This window comes from Meriones unguiculatus, chromosome 17 (assembly GCF_030254825.1).
Source record: "Meriones unguiculatus strain TT.TT164.6M chromosome 17, Bangor_MerUng_6.1, whole genome shotgun sequence".
NCBI lineage: Eukaryota > Metazoa > Chordata > Mammalia > Rodentia > Muridae > Meriones > Meriones unguiculatus.
In genome coordinates this window covers 40,027,724-40,046,303 of record NC_083364.1, presented here as the reverse complement: position 1 = coordinate 40,046,303, position 18,580 = coordinate 40,027,724, and the positions used below count along the sequence as shown (strand labels likewise).

Sequence of the window (18,580 nt, the reverse complement as noted above, 5' to 3'; positions counted from 1 at the left end):
CTTACTTCTGCCACGTAGCATGCTAAACTTAGAAATAAGAAGCAGGTTCTCTGACACTCTGAGCTAATGCCGTCTCTATCACACGCTCAGCAAGTGACCCGGACAGCCATACCTGCAGATCTTCATCTTTCTGCTGGAGTTCAACATCCTTCTGTCTAATAATATCCTTTAGCTCCACCACTAACTTCTCTGCATGAGCCAGGCGTTCCAAAACATCCTCCTGTGTGCTATTATTCAATTCCATGTCAGATGCCTGGGGTAATTCCTGGCATTTAGAAAAGACAGAAAAATGTTCAGGGAAAAGGCATTAGCTACCCTCAGAAAATTCCCACAACTTCACCTCATCCTTTGCCCAACTCCTCTCTCTAGAAACTTTTGAGTCCTAACTAACCCAATAACAGTTATCCTCAGTATTACAATGTAGTAAGCATCTTGTCTAACCTAAAGTATTACTACCCTAATTTTATCAAAAGGAAAATTAAATAAAGGGAGGCGAGAATTACATACTATTAAGTGGAGGAACCCAAAGCTTAAAAGTAAAGCTGACTTGAGGGCTGGGATGTGGCTCAGCTGGTAGACTGAATGACTCATGTACCCTGAGGCATGACTTCAGGTCCCAGCACTGCACCAACCGGCAAGGCTGCACACACCCATGATCCCAACACTCAGAAGGCAGAGGCTGAGAGATCAGGAGACCATGGTCATCTCTGGTTAGCTACGTAGCAAGCATGAAGCCACCCTGGGACACATGAGACCCCATCTCAGATGAAATAAACAACAACAAAAATTAAAAGATGTCGTTTGAAAATTGAAAAATATTTCCCTTAACCATTTGGCTCACTGCTTGCCTTTCAAAAAGCTAATGGACTTCTTTTGATCCTTAAGGGATGGAAGGTACAATGCAAACTACAAGAAAGGGGAAACTGGCCAGGTTAGGCGGGTCACACCTATAATCCCAGCATTTAAGGAGGCAGAGGTAGGCAGATCTCTGTGAGTTCGAAGCCAGCCTAGTCTACAAAGTGAATTCAGGACAGCCAAGGCTACACAGAGACACCCTGTCTCAAAAGAAGGGAGTGAATTTATGGAAGTAAACAGATGTTTTCAAACACAGTGTTCCAGTTCCCCGTTTACTTTTTCACCTTTCCCATGGAACAGAATTATATCCCCAAGGAGGAGGAAGGGGAAGAGTGGGAGGGGGGATGACTTTTATTTTTTTTAGTTATTATTTTTTTATTTTTTAACTTATATTATTATTATTATTATTCACACTTTATTCATTTTGTATCCCCCCTTAAGCCCCTCTCTCCTCCCCTCCCGATCCCACCCTGGGAATGACTTCTTAAGACATTGTCCTAAACAGGCCAAGGAGACAACAGAGCTTTTCAAGCTCATCTAGATTTGGTTTCCACGGCCACAGCTTTCTGGCTGACAATCTCAGCAGAGGAACACTGAGAGAGTCATAATTTTTTTCCTTACACATCATCACTTCTGCTTTGCACGAGGGAGGTTGCTCACATCCCTCTACCTTAAGTCATTCTCCTCAGAAGGGCACAGAATGTAAGCTCATCTGTTTGGACCAACAGAGCTACTCACAGCTTCTAAGGGAGCCGACAAGTTCCCGTCAGTGTCATCTCCTGACAGTTCATGCAAAACTACATTTGCTAATCCGGACAAGCGGCTTAGCATCTCTGCAGGTGAAACAGAAAAGAAAAAATACAATGGATCAGTCAACACAGATACAAGCTGCTAGAGAATGAACAGGGTAGACAGACGCTGTTAGACACTGGGACCCATATCATCTATGTGAAATAAGAGAACTGTACCAGTGCTACACACTAAATACAGCGTGGAGCCACGTGGTACATACAGGGTAGCCACACCCTGTCCTGCTCTGGTGCCATACTATAGGATCAATTTGAGAAATAAAGTGCAAGAACACTTTAAATACAAGAACATAATTGTCTTTAAATACATCTTTAAATACAAGAACATAATTGTCAAGTACATCTTAGTGACTGTCTTTAATGTCTTGTTATCATAGTTCCATTTATAAGTGAAACCTTAAGTTTTCCTTCTCTCAGATTTATCCTTTTCTGATTTTCCAATTAAACTCCATGATTCAGCAAAATTTCCCTTTTCATGTGTTCCCAGAACCTCATTCTTTCATGTAGCTTTTCTGACAAACCATGTGATTTCAGTGAAGAATCGCTGCTCAAAATTGACTATAGATCTTTATATTAAGACTGGAAGGAATTAGAAAAAGAAAACAAAAAGCAACATCAGCAGAAAAAAAGTCAAATAAAACCTGGGGCAGAAATCACTAAATAGCAATTAAAAACCCATTAAAACAAAAGAAGTTCTTAGAAGAGATCAATAAAAACAATAAAGCATGAGTATTTTTTATATTACTGACATCACAAATGAAAATGAAACAGCGGTACTGATCTGGCATACATTAAGAGAGAAAAGAGAAAGGGGAAATTGAACTAAGAAAACACAAATACTCCTACATCCATAAGTTCATAACACTAGGCTAAATGAGCCAATTCCTTAGAAGGTACAAGCTATCAAATTTCAAGAAACAGAGAGAGCCTAAGTACATTTGGCTGAATGTGTGGGAGTACATCTATCTCTATATAAACACACACACACACACACACACACATACACAACTATGAAAGTGAGTTTATATTTTATTTCAAAATTTCTGAAAAAGAGAAAATCTAGGTTAAGGGAGCTCAACTGGTGGCAACCAATAATTAAGGATTGAATAATACTAAGTTTACAACATTTTCAGAAGATGGGAGGAGCCTTTGCAACTCATTTCACAGGGCAGCAATACAGCATTATGAAGAAAAAAAGATGAGAGACGTCAACTTACTTTAGGCCAATATTCCACATGGTCATTACAAAAGATTCAAATTCTTTAACAAAATTTAAGCCAATCAAACACACAAGTATATAAAAGGCTCCTGCTTGAAGAAGTGGCAGGTTATTCAGTGTTGGGGCAGAGAAGATACAAGGCAAGAGTGACAGGGGTTTTCGAGACAGGGTTTCTCTGTGTAGCTTTGGCTGTCCTGTACTCACTTTGTAGACCAGGCTGGCCTTGAACTCACATCAATCCACCTGCCTCTGCCTCTGAGTGCTAGGATTAAAGGTGTAGTGGTTAATGTTAGGTACCAACACATGTGGCTGAAACTATATATGTTTTATAGTGTGGTTTTCTTTATCTGTGTTTTGTTTTATAATAAGAAGTGCATTTTTTAAAAGAAAAATTAACAGAAATTGTTAAATAATTGTTTAGAGGCATCCATAAGGAAGTTTTTATTGGTATCTGTATAGTCCATATGGCCCATGATACTGGGATTCAGGCATAAGGTAGGTAGTAATAAACTCAGGCTAATTAACACTCATAAGGGAGTTTCAAGACATAAAGCCAGGCTCTGTTACACACCCTGACCTATAAACAAACACTTACCTAGCTGGCTGCTTTCCTTCACTTTTGGCTCAGATTCCTCAACCAATCCCCAGCTTTCCTCTATTGCAGTCCTGCTTGTCACACCTACACTTACTTCTCTAAGTAACTTGGACTGTGGTAGTACTACTTTTAGGAGTAAGGAGGAAAATGCTGCAATCTCAGGCATAGGATTGCTCATCTTGCTCATCTGTTTTTAAGCCATAACTTCTTCAGAGAAACCATTATCAGGGTGCAGCACGTGTGAACATACTCAAAGCCCTAATCCTTAAATACTTTACACATTACCATTAAAGAAAATAAGATGGACTGACTAAAAAAAAAATCTAGAGGTTGATGCAAACGGGATGGCATGGCAGAGAAGGCACCGATACGGAGCCTTCTGGCTCAGCAAGCAGCAGCGTCACCATATTATACTCCTAAATCAATGTCAGTTCCCCCACCTCAGGATGAAGAATAACAAGGTCAAAAGAAACTTTACTTGCCTATTTCAATTGTCTCAGAGGATTACTGCCTCCTTCTGCTAACATAGGCCTAGTCCTAGGAGCTTCTACTTTCCATACAATCTAACCTAGGCCTAGAATGTTTTCAACCTCTGAGACTTACGGCTTAATAAACTCACCCTTTCTAGTTCTTTTTTTTTTTTTTATGTTTTTTTATTTAACTTTTATTAATTACACTTTATTCACTTTGTATCCCCCCATAAGCCCTTCCCTCCTCCCCTCCCATTTCCACCCTCCCTCTCCCTTCTTTACGCATGCCCCTCCCCAAGTCCACTGATAGGGGAGGTCTCCCTCTCCTTCCTTCTGATCTTAGTCTATCAGGTCTCATCAGGAGTGGCTGCATTGTCATCTTCTGTGGCCTGGTAAGGCTGCTCCCCCCTCAGGGGGAGGTGATTAAAGAGCAGGCCAATCAGATTATGTCAGAGGCAGTCCCTCTTCCCATTACTATGGAACCTACTTGGACACTGAACTGCCATGGGCTACATCTGTGCAGGGGTTCTAGCTTATCTCCATGCATGGTACTTGGTTGGAATATGAGTCTCTGGGAAGACCCCTGTGTTCAAATTTTCTGGTCCTGTTGCTCTCCTTGTGGAGTTCCTGTCCTCTCCTGATCTTACTATTTCCCACTTCTTACATAAGATTCCATATACTCTGCCCAACAGTTGGCTATAAGTCTCAGCATCTGCTCTGATAGTCTGCAGGGCAGAGCCTTTCAGAGGCCCTCTGTGGCAGGTCCCTAACTTGTTTCCTGTTTTCTTCTTCTGGTGTCCATCCTCTTTGCCTTTCGGGATGGGGATTGAGCATTTTAGTTAGGGTCCTCTCTCTTGATTAGTTTCTTTAGATGTACAGATTTTAGTAGGTTTATATCCAGAAGCTGGAAACAGCCCAGATGCCCCTCAACTGAAGAATGGATACAGAAATTGTGGTATATCTACACAATGGAATATTACTCAGCAATGAAAAATAAGGAAATCATGAAATTTGCAGGTAAATGGTGGGACCTGGAAAGGATCATCCTGAGTGAGCTGTCCCAGAAGCAGAAAGACACACGGTATATACTCACTCATATAGACATATAATATAGGATAAACCTTTCTAGTTCTTACTGAGCTCTGGGATGGCTGGTTCAACTCAGCTGTCCTGGCGCAAACTCCTATCCCAGCTGACTTATTCAATCGGGGCTTCTCTCTTGGCCTCTGATGCTCTGCTTGGCCTCAAACTAACTCCAGCATCTGTTCTAATATTCTGGCTCCTTCTCATCTCTGGCTACTTCGGTCTTCACTTGTAACCTGTCCTGGTAAAAGCTGCCTCCTTTCTCTCTGCACTGCCCATTAAGTAGTTTCTCTTTCCTCTCTCTTTTTGTGAGAGTTGGGCACATCCTATTCTGTCACTCAATTAGACATCACTCTCAAACATGGATGCTTCCTTCTGCAAACTAACTTTACCTTCATTCTTTGGGATTAAAGTTATGTATCATCACACATGGACCTATGCTTCTCTTTACCTGAAATTTGCTCTGTAACAGGCTGGCCTTGAACTCAGATATGTTTGTCTTTGCCTCCTGGATTAAAGGCCTGTTTGTATTCCAGCCGGATCACACAGACCTGAAAGGTCTTTGGCTGTGAAGTCTTGCCAGGGCAACCGTGTTCTGAATTTCCTCTACCAACAAGGACCAGTTAAAGATAACTAATGTGATTCCATGATCCAAGAGTGGGCTCTGTAACTGACACTAAAGAATGAAAGGCATCTTTCACACAGCTGAGAGCTTTGTATAGCTCAAAGCCTAGGAATCCAAGGGCATGAACCCTAAATGGAGCGAGATGATTATCTTCTCTATAAGGCTCATTGCAAAACACAAATGGCAAATATGAGTGTAATATCAGAAATCAGGAAAATATTGTGGGAACAAATTCACACAAGAAAATGTGATTGCTGTCACTTTGTCAAGCGCCAGAATCACAAACTAGATAGAAGACTAAAACAGTGCTCCATGTGAAGGCCATGCTTCCATAAAACAGGGAAATAAAAACAAGCTCTCAAAGTCCATGCTCAACACACCTTCCCTGCCACAAGACCTGACCTTCCATGAAGAAGCACCATGAATTAAAATAAAAAGCCTGGGGCTGGCGGGATGGCTCAGTGGTTAAGAGCACAGGCTGTTCTTTCAGAAAATCCTGGCCTGATTCTTAGCACCCACACAGTGGCTCATAACCATCTGTAACTCCAGTTCCAGGGGATCTGGCACCCTCCTTTAGACAACAGAAAGCAATACAAATACAGGCAATAGAAAGCCATACAAATAAAATAAAATAAAATAATAAAATAAAATAAAATAGGAACAAAGAAATTTAAAAAGCTTATTTTCTCAGAGCCTTCACTGTTTACCGACAATTATTACTTTAAAAATATGTATATGGTGTGTAGTGTTTCACTAGGAATTATAAATCGATGATACATCCCTAACCATAGAGAACACAGTACAACATACACAGGAATAGGAGCAAAATAATCAAATAGCAGAAGAGTGTGCCTGTGTGTACATACTTCTGCGTCACTTGCTTTGAAATCTGAATCAATGCCTACAGAGCATCACCGAGCCACTCCTCCAGTTCATATCAAAAATCATGCCTTTTTCATTGCATCTCAGGGGTTTAAATTTAATTTTCAAAGTGATCCATAACCAGGCCAAAGAGTTAATAGGACAGCGTTGCTTCAACCACCAGAAAAAATACACTTGCTATTAGGCTATATCTTTACAATTAGAAAAAAAATTTAAAAACATCTCATGATGGAAAAGAGGTTTTTATTAATTTAGAAATAAATGGTAAGCACCCAGCAGTGCCTAATAAGCAATGCTCCAGGCCTTTACATAAACCTGTTTAATCTCATTGTTTAATTCACTTTACCCAAAAACACTAACAGGAAGGTACTATCAATATCCCTGATTTTAAGATGAGAAAGCCAAGGCATGAGGAACTTAAGTAATTTGTCCAGTAACACAGTTCTACAAAACTTCTTGGCTGGTGGAGACACATAAAAGACATCCTTGTTTTCTAGTAACTTCCTCGCCCCACATTCTTCACCCAGGTTGAAAAGAGGGGTGTGTGTGGGAGGGCACATGTTAACCGTGATGTAGGTGGCCTTTTCTCAGTACATAAGCTAAAATGACGATTCATAGTATTATGCCCCCAAGTAAGTCATAATTTTCCCACAGCAGGCTCACACAGACAGACGTGCACACAGGTACAAGGATCCCATTACAGCACTGTTTGCTGCTCGTGACTGGAAACAACCTAAATGCCCATCAAGGGAAGATCGCTAACTGTATTTGTTGCATTTCTACAAGGGAATCTGTCTAACTGCCTGAAAGAGCGGGATAGTGTTTTATGTGCATCTGAAAACGCTTAATATAAACTGAATGTGCTGTGTCAAGATTCTTGGTTTCAGATTCTGAAATATTTGTACACATATAAAGAACCATCTTGGGGACAGGACCTAAGTTTAAACACGAAAATCATTTATATTCCATATATACTTTATACACGGAGTCTGAAGGCAATTTTACATAGGATTTTTAATACTTTGTGCATGACGTAAAATTTCATGGTGTTGAACTGTTATACTGTTCCCATATGAATACTCACAAGGCTTTATTTCTGAGCCCTTTGTGTTTCAGGCACTAAGACTCACATGGGGCAAAGTATGTGTTCACATGTGTTTTGGCGGTCAGAATGCTTCTTAGGGACAAATTACTTACAATGCTTATTTCTGGAGAATGGAGATGGAGGTAAGCAGATAGAATTGTGCTTTAAACGATACCCCTCTGTTTTGAATTTCCTTTGATCAAAAGCACATATAACTGAACCCGGTGGTTGGTGCCGCACATCTTTGATCCCAGCACCCTAGAGGCAGAGGCAGCTGATGGATTTCCATGAGGTCAAGGACAGCCTGGTCTACAGAGCTAGTTCTAGGACAGCCAGGGCTACACAGAGAAACCCTGTCTCAGAAAACCCAAAGCAAAGCAAACAAACAAACAACAACGCACATATAACTGACCCTAAAATATCTAAAATAAGAAAGGGTACTACAGGGCCGTGGGTGAAGCTTAGTAACGGAATGCTTGCCCAGCACGCATAAGGCTCTGGGCTTGAATCCCGGCCCTGAAGGGGATCAAGGAGTCTTATGCAGTCCAGCTTGCTTTATCACAGGGTTTTTAATAACAGACCGTATGTAATGAGCAGCGGTGAGATGTCTTACAAATAATTTATTCCTAATAGGTAACCAAGAGAAGTTAATGATATATTTTATAACCAGGGCAGGAGCAATATCTCTTTAATTCAAGTGGGCTGGGGCGGGGAAAGAGAGGTGAACTGAAAAAGTCAATCAGAAAGCTAAAAAGAAAACCTTCTAAAGATGATTACTTTTAGGAAGGAATTTATTACAGCAGAATGGAAACCCCGCCTCCCCAAATCGTAGGACTCAGAAATGTCCACAATCGTCTTGAGAAACCAAGGAAGCACCTTTTATGTGATCTTCAAATTCTGCTGAGTGTCCCACCTTGTGGGCCAGATTTTTTGAATTTTTCATTTAATTCTCTTAATTTGCGATAACTGTGTATTTTATAATGTGGTGTATTTTCAGAGGTATTCGTACACTTTCCAAATTAACATAAAACATACTTAATAACTGTAAAACGAAATAAACACACTTAAAAGGAATAGGCTCAAAACGGTATGCAGTTAAAAATGTCCAGGGACTACTAAAGTAGTCAAACAAACGTAACTGCAGTGGAGAAGGAAGCCTCAAACGGTCCTTCCAGGATCAAGGAAGTAAACACTGTAATCAAGACACAGCGCTTCCACCCAGGGCCTCCTGAAGGCAAGAGCTCTACCACTTGGGTACACTTTTAGACCCTGCAATTTTTGAGTTGTCAGTTTTCCCCGGGTCTACTTCCACTGTCATCTTGCTCAAATCTGGAAACTTTCAGGGGTTGGAGAGCTGCCAACTATCTCCGAAATTCAACGTGTTTATCTGTGATTTTAAATGCCTGTCCCACTCTCAAAACTGTCCTCTCCCCCCAGGACCAACTGCAGAGCTTTAAATAAACCGGGCAAATGTTTTCCCCCATCGCCCTGGGACTCTCCCTCCTGGTTCGCATTCCTGCTGCGCATCGACAAACTCACTCCACACAATCCAACCTTTTTTTTTTTTCTTTCTTTCCTCCAGGTTCCCCCTTCCTCTGAACACCCTGACTCCTGCCGTCCCACCCTGGTCACCCTCCCAAGCCGTCAGCACTAGCGGGCTCCCCGGCTGCCCCGTGCCTAGCTCGGGTGCCGCCCCCCACCGCCGGGACACTAAGTTTGCAGAGGGCCCGAGCGAGCGAGCGCAGAGCTGGGGCAGGCTGCCTCCGCGTCCTCGGCTGCGTGCCCAGGCTGGCTGCCACAGGCCGCTCGGGCACAGGGTCGGGCACGCAGGGCTGACCAGCTCGCCCGTCTCCGGGGCCCCCCGGGCCGGAGCGACCCCGGCCGCGGACAGACTGGGGGAGGGGGTGTGTGTGCCCCCCGGGGGACCGCGTACCGGCGGCGGGCACCGGGCCACCACCTCGGCCGGGCGGCTGACGGTGGAGGGGCGGGGCGGGGCGGCGGGTCCCCGAGGCCCGCGGCCGGGCCAGGGCGGAGCTCCCCGCGGAGCCTGCCGACCCCACTCACCTGCAGGTGGCCGTGGCGGACAGCTCCGGCCGCCCCTCTGCCCAGCCTAAGCCACGTCAGCTCGGGTAGCCCGAGAGCGGCGCCACCACCGACGCGCCCCTGGGACTCAACCACTCGCAGTGGGACGGAAGCCGGGGGAGAATCAAGGCGGCGGCCTATCGGAGCCGCGCACCGGGCGTTGCCATGGAGACCAGGCACGCCTTGTCCGTCACCAACCGCGTCGGCAACGACGGAAACCAACCCAGGCCCTCGAGCCCTCCACTTCCTCAAAGGCCGAGCCAATGGAGTCTGAGAAGGGCGCTGCAGGGCGGAAGCATAGCTTGGGCTGTGACCCGGAAGAAGATCCGAGAAGGCCTGGAAACGCCGGAGAGGATGGGTAGTCTGCGAAGATCAGGTGTTTGCTGTGTGGGTTCCAGGTTCCGGTTCGCCCGAATTTCTCACCTGCCAGCGACTGTGGCCTAGGCTTCTGAGGATACTTGGATTCTAGGGCACCAGCTAGTGTTGGGATGTGTGGGAGAACCAGCCTGGGGTAGAGCCTGAAACTTGATTTAGTACGGCAATTTTGCTTTGTGATGAAAAAAAAAAAAAGAGAACCACAGCTATGACTAGCCAAAGACAAACTGCAATTTAGTAACTTTTTTTTTTTTTTTTTTTTTTTTTAGCAATTTAGACTACAACCTGACGTTGTAAAGTGCTCCTTGGGAAGTGGCGCTTCAGCGGGGATAAGCAAACTGGGATTTAAGGGCTCAAGCTCTTTGATGAGTCAGTGAGGAGCCTAAAAAGAGACAGAAAACACTCGTCAAGCGCTCCTTCACCCTAAAGGGGGACGGAAGGGGCAGAAACCCAGACAATTCCTAATGATTCAGACATTCTTCAAAAGAATGTTAATAGGAATTACTGAACCTCGTGGAACACCAAGCATTCAGCCCCCTGTATTTGCAATCTCATCCTAATGATCAAACAATCATCTTTTTGAGGCCCAAAAAGCTCTCATTTAACATTGTAGATCCTATATTTACTATGTCTTTTACTACCTAACATAACAGATTTGTCACTAGTTTATTAATTATAAGAAATCCTGAGGTTTTTTTTCTCTTTTGATCTTAGTTGTATCCCAAGTCCCAGAATAGTATACAGTAGAGTACTCAGTGTCCCTTGAAGCAATAATGACATCTCCTTATAGAAGAAGTTAGGAAATTATTTAGTAGGTGTGGCCTCACCTTCTCTTGGATGAATCTAGACTGGTCATTCACAGAAAATGGCAGTAAATACAAGGGAAATGTGAAAAGATGAAAGCTGAGCTGAGCTTTTTAAAGCTCCTTCAGAAATGGAGTAGAGATGATTTAAGATGCAATTCAACAACTGCAGCACATTGGTTCTAAGAGGTTGAGGGAGTAAAAAAAAAAAAAAATGAGGAATTTTCCAGGTGTGGTGGCATATTACTTTAATCCCAGCAGGCCTTTAATCTCAACACTAGGGAGACAGAGGCAGGCAGATCTCGGAGTTTGAAACCATTTTGGTCTGTGGATGGCCATTCCAAGTCAGCCAGGACTGCTGAGTCGGTCTGTGTCTCTGTGTCGCTCTCAAAAGCAAATAATTAGGAACTGACAAAATGAAAGTAAATAGTAGTGGGGGTAGAGGCAGCCTCATGTGTGGACTGCCTGAGACAATGGATGATGGTTATATGAACTGAGAGACAAGGGGCATGTTGCCTATATAAAATTGTATTTGATATTTGGATGTTATTCTGAAACCACCGAAGTTTGCATCACTCAGATGTCGCTCAGAAGAATGACCATGAGATGGGCCCATGAAATGGTTTCAGAGGTAAACCTTTTCCCATACAAATGTGATGATCTGAATTCGAACCAATCCTGGAATCTAAGTGAAGGTGAAAGGGAAAAAAACAAAGTTGTCCTCTGCCCTCTACGTGTGCTGTGGAAGTCATATACACACATCATACTCACACAATGATAATTATTTTTTAAAAGGATGACCATTTCCCCAATTAAAAGTATAGTGAGGAAACGCTGAGGGCAAAAGTGTTCTACCCGGCCGCACACATGTAATATTAGAGAAGGAATAGAGGGGGTGGAGAAGGTTTAGGTTCAGGGTTAGAGATGTGTGGAGGAGTGCTGGAGACCAGCTCTCCACCTTGGGTGAACCAAGGTGGTCTCAGCATGGGCGATAGCTAGCTGATGTCTGGAGCTTCTGTACTTTTAATGCTTCATCTTTCAGGCTGTTAGCCTTGCTATTCTCTATATACACTTTAATTCTTGAACTTCTAGGCTGGTAGTCTTGCTATTTGAGGCTCTCTCTATATACAGTTTAATTCTATATATACAGTTTATATGCAGTTTAACTCCCCATGACCGCTGGTCACAAGATCCTCTAAAGAAAAAGACAGCAGAGGGTCTTAATTAGTCAAGCCAGGTGGCTCCTTTACATCAGTGTCTGCATGATGACTACATCTCTCACCCCTTTGGCCTAGATCCCATCCTCACCCATGGGCTGGACCCTTGGGAGAAGGACCATCAACAGTGGACCCTGCATTCTACAATACTGGCCTGCCACACAATAATGGCATGTTTTGGGGGTTACCAACTCCTTTCTGGTTGGATTTCAGGCATGCTCTAGAAAAGGTAGTTCATATCTGCTAATCTGTCCAAAAGCCCAAAGGTCAATGACACTAAGAAGGAACTTCCTACTGTTGTTTTGCTGAATGGGCAGGTGTTCACACTGCCTTGATTAGTGATGCTTCTTTTTGCAATGACCAAAGGTGAATACAGAAATTTTTTTTTTTTTCAATGCAGTTTATTCAGGAACATTGAACAATCCTCGGACCCCGGGGAAAGCCAGCCCACAGCTTAAATAGCCTCTGGGTAGCCAACCCAGGCGTGCCACGGGGGCAATGCAGATAGGTCCACATACATGGAAGCAAGCCAGATCCTCGGCCTTAGCCAAATGTGGAGTTGTTCGTGACAGAGAGCACTCACCATCGGGAAGGTGGAAGGCGGAAACCAGCTCCATCTTTAAGGCATAGCATTCCGCATCTTAACTAGTCAAAGGACTAAAAATAAGGGACCATCAAGTAGCCTTGAGGACATCTGTGTCACTTCCCACCCTCATGGCTTAGAATACATCACAGAAGAGGAGGAAGAAAGGGTGGAGTGCCTTGAAATGTTGCCCCCAGGACATGACATGGCTGTTGCACTCATGAGTTAACCAGTAGCTTTAGTAACGTGCATAAGATTGCATAAAATGAAGCCTGCCAATATCCCTGCATGGATGGAGGGGCACATGAGGTACCACTCCTAGATACTGGTAGTTAATGCCTGTTAAGGGAGGTTTTTGCTTTTGTTTTTCAATTATGTCACCTCTAGTAAGTTGCCCATTTACTCTTCAGTAAATAATCCCTGATATATGCACATGCAAGCAACCCTAATTAAACTGGATGTGTTATTATTTTTTAAGACATGAACATAGAGGGGGTTGCTGGGAGACTTCTCTAGAGGAACTGAGAGGGAGATAAGAGTATTCCTGATCAAAAATGTATTGCATATATGTATAAACTGTCAAAACAAAGAAGTAAAAAAAAGAAATGGTCTCTCTTCTCAGTGACTGTTACCCATTCTCTCTCCCCTTAACAGTTTTCTCAAGGCCCTTCCTTATCTTCTATGCCAAATAGACATCCCAAAACTTTCCTACACCCTTTGTGTCATCCATATATATATATATATATATATATATATATATATATATATATAATCTTCCACTTAACATTTACTCAAATATTTGTTATATACACTGCATATATTTCATATATGTAAGAAAAGTGTATACCATATTTACCACAAGTATAATCTGTACCAATGAATCACTTATAGGTTAGGAAAAAATGGCTAATTAAATGCTATTTCATTGAAAAGCAGTATTTGAGGGCTGGGGAGATGGCTCAGTAGTTAAGAATACTTGCTCTTGTTGAGGACCTGTTGGGTTCCAGTACCAATGTCTGGTGCCTCATAGCTGCCTTTAACTCAAGCTCTGCACATACACACTTACATTCAAAGAAAAATAAAAAACAGTAATTGAATGTGTTTTCCATTGCATCATTTCTAAAAGGGAATACACAAATTCAATGGCCAGACATGGTAGCATGTGCCTCAAATACCTGCACTGCTAAGAAGCATGTAGATCTCTGTTAGGTCTATTGAATTCCAGGCCACCTAGCACTACATAGCGAGACGTTTTCTTTAAAAAAAAAATGGACGATTTTTCCTACAATATAAAAACTATAACCTGTTTTCCAGACAAGGAAGCGTCCTTTAATTCAGCACTTCTTTTTCTAAACTTTGTTTTTTTCTTAAATATGTGTTTATTTTGTTTATGAGTGCTCTACCTGCATGTACACCTACATGCCAGAAGAGGACATCAGATTGTAGTGTAGATGTTTGTGAGACACCATGTGGTTTTTGGGAATTGAACTCAGGACCTCTGAAAGAGTAGACAGTACTATTAATTGCTGAGCCATTTCTCCAGCCCTCTTTGTCTAAACTTTGTCATGATCAAAAACATAAAGGTAGTTTCTGTGGTGGTGATGGTGGGGTAGCACATGCCCTTAGTCCCAGCACTCTTGAGGCAAAGGCAGGTAGGTGGATCTCCTGAATGCAAGACCAGCCTGCTCTACAGAGTTCCAAGACAGCTAGGGCTACACAAAAAAACCCAGTCTCAAAAAACTCCCAATATTATTACATTATATGATATATATATATCATATAATATATATATATTACAGCATATATACATGTATGTAATAATGACAATAGTAATAATAATGGAAACTCTGAATAACAAATGTAAAATGTTTCAGGATATTTGATCCCATTGTGAACTCCAAAACTGTGAACCCTGATCTTGTTTGGTGTGGTTGAGTCTAATCACACACCTTCACTCCAAGAACTCTGTTTATTGTAAACCTGTGATTATGGTGTGGTTCACTCAGCCCTGCACACACCTTTAATCCAAAGCTTTCTGTACACAGGATTTAATAAAGTTAACCCAAGAGGCAGAGCAAGAAACCAGATGACAGGGATTAAAAAGTGGGAGGGATTTTGACTTCAGGGGTAGTTATGACAGCATGGAGAAATAGAAAAGGTTTTTAGCACAAACTCTGGCTTTTTGGGCCCCGAGCTAGCAAGCCTTTGGCCTTGGGTTTTTGGGCCTTTTGCTCCTGCACTGTCAGCTGAGCTAGTGAGCCTTTTGCCTTTTGTTTTTTTTCCATCCAGACCTGAACTGAGAAGGAAGGTCAGCTGGGTGCTTTGTTTGCCTCTCTGAGCTAGCACCGCAGCATCTGGTGCCTGAGTCTTTATTGGTAAAACAGTTGGGATTTTCATTTTTAAAAAACTACTATAAAACTTGAAAGATTCCTGACAAGTTTTTCATAAACACAATATTTATTAAAACTAACAACAACAACAACAACGATATTTCATGTCAACAATAATAGAATTTCACACTGAGTTCTCACAATAAAAGCCCACAACTTTGACTAGAGACAGGGTATAGAGAAAGGGAAAGAACTGAGAGTGAGGTAGGCAATGTTCTGCTTTTTGCTTTCAAGTGTCTCATGAAGATCCTTTAGAGAGTCACTGGCATAGCCCTAATCTTCCAGCATGCCAGGGACAAAACTAACAATCTCCTAAAATTTAAGATTGCCAGCTTTCATGGTAACTCTCTAGGGGGGTTTGATTCCACCAATAAATAAAGTTCCTAATTCTATACTAAGCTCATCCTTTGGAACATCAATCTCATCGCCTGGTTCTTCTCCAAGCTTCTTCCACCAGGGTGCTTGAATGTGCTTCAGGGTGGTGAGATGGGCCTGTTTGGCCTTGGCTGCCACAGGCCTCGATCTACTTAGGAAGTGTTCAGGTTCCTTTCCTTCTGCCTCCTTCAGACTTGGTGCCTCTGTAACAAACAGAAAGTAAACTGGTTAGCAGAAGTATGAGGCAAACAGCAACTTGGAAATAGCAAAGCTGGAGCCCAACTACAGTCAGGACAGGGTAGAGTTATGACTCTGAACGTGCTGTCACTGCTTAACTATAAAGGTAAGTTTCTTGTTTAGTCAAAAGTTACAGTTATGAGTCTGGTGCTGTGACATATGCCTTTAAACCCAGCACTCAGGAGGCAGAGACAGGTGGATCTCTGTGAGTTTGAGGCCAGCCTGGTCTACAAAGTGAATCCAGGACAGCCAGGGCTACACAGAGAAACCTTGTTTCAAAAAAAACCAAACTAAACCAAAACAATAAAAAACTTGTTGCAGTTGTTGAGTGTCAACAACAACCCCAATTCCCTGGCAGCTTTTAGGCTTAAAAGAATAAAAGACAATAAATTGTGTTAGATAGCTTAGAGACAGAAACTTTGGTGAAAGCATTTCATTAAAAGTTATGTTGTACAAGTGCATTTTTCACTGTAACTACTGTCACCATCTACTTCTAAAATATGAAAAACTTTAAAAAGGCTTTTGGTAGAATGTGGCTAGAAGGACACATCATCTTTTGAATTAGTAATTTTTCTGGAGTTGAACTATTTGAATTGATAACAAACACAAATAGAAGCTCCATAGCCTATATCATTGAAAACTGGATGATGTAAGATTTCCTGAGGGCTGGGATAAGACTTTTAGTAAATTTTCCTTGTAAAGATTTTGGATGCCACATCTCTTGCATGGGGTATTCCTTTCATGAAACAAAAATAGAGGCAGAGCATACTCATCAACTGTTCAATATTGGTGTTGATCTGAGCCATCAGAGCTTCTCTATGTTGCTCAGCTCTTTCTTCTATGGCCCTTCCCATAAAATAATGCTGAAGTTGTTCTTGTGCTTGTGCATGGAGCTCTCTGCTGGCCACATCTGACATCTGAGAGCCCTGAAAACACATGACAGAAAGCTTGTCATAAGAACATATATATCAAAATATGCTTCACCTAACCACCATAGTAGAGTTTCTAGAATTCTTAGTCATCTCTTATTTTATCAATAGAATCTTACAGCTCTTACTTACCTTACACTCTGGTGCAAGTATTAAGCTATCTTTAAAAATAGCTTTAGTTGGGTGTAGTCATGCCTGTAATCTCAACAGAGGCAGGACAATCATGAGTACAGGGCCAGTCTGGGCTATATAGTGACACCTTGTCTCAAACAAAACAAAACAACAAAAAAACCTAGAAGCAAGCAAACAAACCCATAACAGAAACAAAAAAGTAGCCATTCAAACCAATCAGAATTTAAACAATAACAATTTCCTATATCCCAATTTTATAAAACAATGTAGGTGGGCAAGTTCCTCTTTTTAAATTATTTTTTAGCTTTTATTTTGTATGTATGAGTTTTACCTGCATGTATGAATGTGCACCACATGTGTATCTTGAGAGGCTAGAAAAGGATGTCAGATCCTTTGGAACTGGAGTTATAGATAGTTTGAGTCGCCATGTTAGTGCTAGGAACTGAACCTGGAACCAATGTTCTAAAGCATTGAGCTATCTCTCTAGGCCCAAGTTTTTGGTTTTTTTGTTTGTTTGTTTGTTTGTTTTGTTTTTGGTATGCTTCCACACATCATTCTTCAAAGATACGATAAGTAATGAGAGCCTGAGATTAGAAGACCACCATGAAAATTATAAATGGTTTAGTTAAGTCACTAGTCTAGAAGAGGAGAAGAGCCAACTCCTTTTGTTTTGGGCCTCATTTGAAATACTATTTTATTTCTGATTCCATCCCTACTCCAAATGCATCTATATCACAGTGTTATAACTGGTTCTGGTTTCACAGAACAAGGGACAAAATCAGCTAAAAGACTCTATCCTTTATGCTACTCACGGAACTTAAAGGGGAAATTAGTGACTAACTCGGGTAGAAATGAAATAATCTTAGCCATTTAGCTGATAACATGTCTGACACCACAGCTTTATCAAATACTGATGTAGTTCTGTTCCAGTTAATGACTTCCATTTCAGCCACAGATCTTCTCACAGTGTACTAGAATGTGGCCAAAGCAACACTTCAAAAACAACAAACTCAGTATTCATCAGAATTACAACCATCTTCCATATGTATAAAATCTATACTCATATTCATCTAAAGAATCAAAGTACTAGAAAATATTCATATAAGCTAAATTCATACATGCACAAAATTTCCTAAAAGGTACAGTCAAACAACAATTAAAACAGTCATTACCTTGGATTAGGGAATGTAAGTAATCTAGAGGTGGTTTAGAGTATACACAAGGATATACATAGATTACATGGAACATATACCATTTGATAAGAGGAACATGAGCACCTCTAAATTTTTGTATCCACAGAGGTCCAACAACAGTTGGACCTACAGAGGACACTGTAGGACTACTAACCAGCTCACAGTTTTAAATATTTTTTTTATTTTAATTTTTATTAATTTCACTTTATTCACTTTGTATCCCCCCGTAGTCCCCTCCCTCCTCCCCTCCTAATCCCACCCTCTCTCCACCTTTTCCACGAATGCCCCTCCCCAAATCCACTGATAGGGGAGGTCCCCCTCTCCTTCCTTCTGATCTTAGTCTATCAGGTCTCATCAGGAGTGGCTGCATTGTCATCTTCTGTGGCCTGGTAAGGCTGCTCCCCACTCAGGGGGAGGTGATCAAAGAGCAGGCCAATCAGTTCATGCCAAGAGACAGTCCCTGTTCCCATTATGATGGAACCCACTTGGACACTGAACTGCCATGGGCTACATCTATACAGGGGTCCTTGGTTGGAGTATCAATCTCAGAAAAGACCCCTGTGCTCAGATTTTTTTATTCAATTGCTCTCCTTGTGGAGAATTGGTCTTACTATTTCCCACTTATTTCATAAGATTCCCTGC

The 18,580-nt window shown here is 42.0% G+C and overlaps 2 protein-coding genes across 5 annotated transcripts in view; both read right to left on the bottom strand.

The window, feature by feature from the left end:
- The window catches only part of Golgb1 (golgin B1), a 55,195-nt gene extending 45,357 nt beyond the window's left edge, over positions 1-9,838 (bottom strand). For all 4 annotated transcript variants that reach the window (XM_060370349.1, XM_060370350.1, XM_060370351.1 and 1 more), the window contains exons 1-3: positions 9,693-9,838; positions 1,594-1,694; positions 113-265 (exon numbers count right to left, since the gene is read on the bottom strand). In XM_060370349.1, the coding sequence (XP_060226332.1) occupies positions 113-265; positions 1,594-1,686 (246 nt within the window). In that variant the 5' untranslated portion in view covers positions 1,687-1,694; positions 9,693-9,838. The remainder of the gene's footprint in view (positions 1-112; positions 266-1,593; positions 1,695-9,692) is intronic.
- Positions 9,839-15,120: 5,282 nt separating this feature from the next.
- Positions 15,121-18,580, bottom strand: part of Iqcb1 (IQ motif containing B1) — a 46,591-nt gene continuing 43,131 nt past the window's right edge. The window contains exons 14-15 of the mRNA XM_060370345.1: positions 16,454-16,610; positions 15,121-15,650 (exon numbers count right to left, since the gene is read on the bottom strand). Of these exons, the coding sequence (XP_060226328.1) occupies positions 15,421-15,650; positions 16,454-16,610 (387 nt within the window). The 3' untranslated portion in view covers positions 15,121-15,420. The remainder of the gene's footprint in view (positions 15,651-16,453; positions 16,611-18,580) is intronic.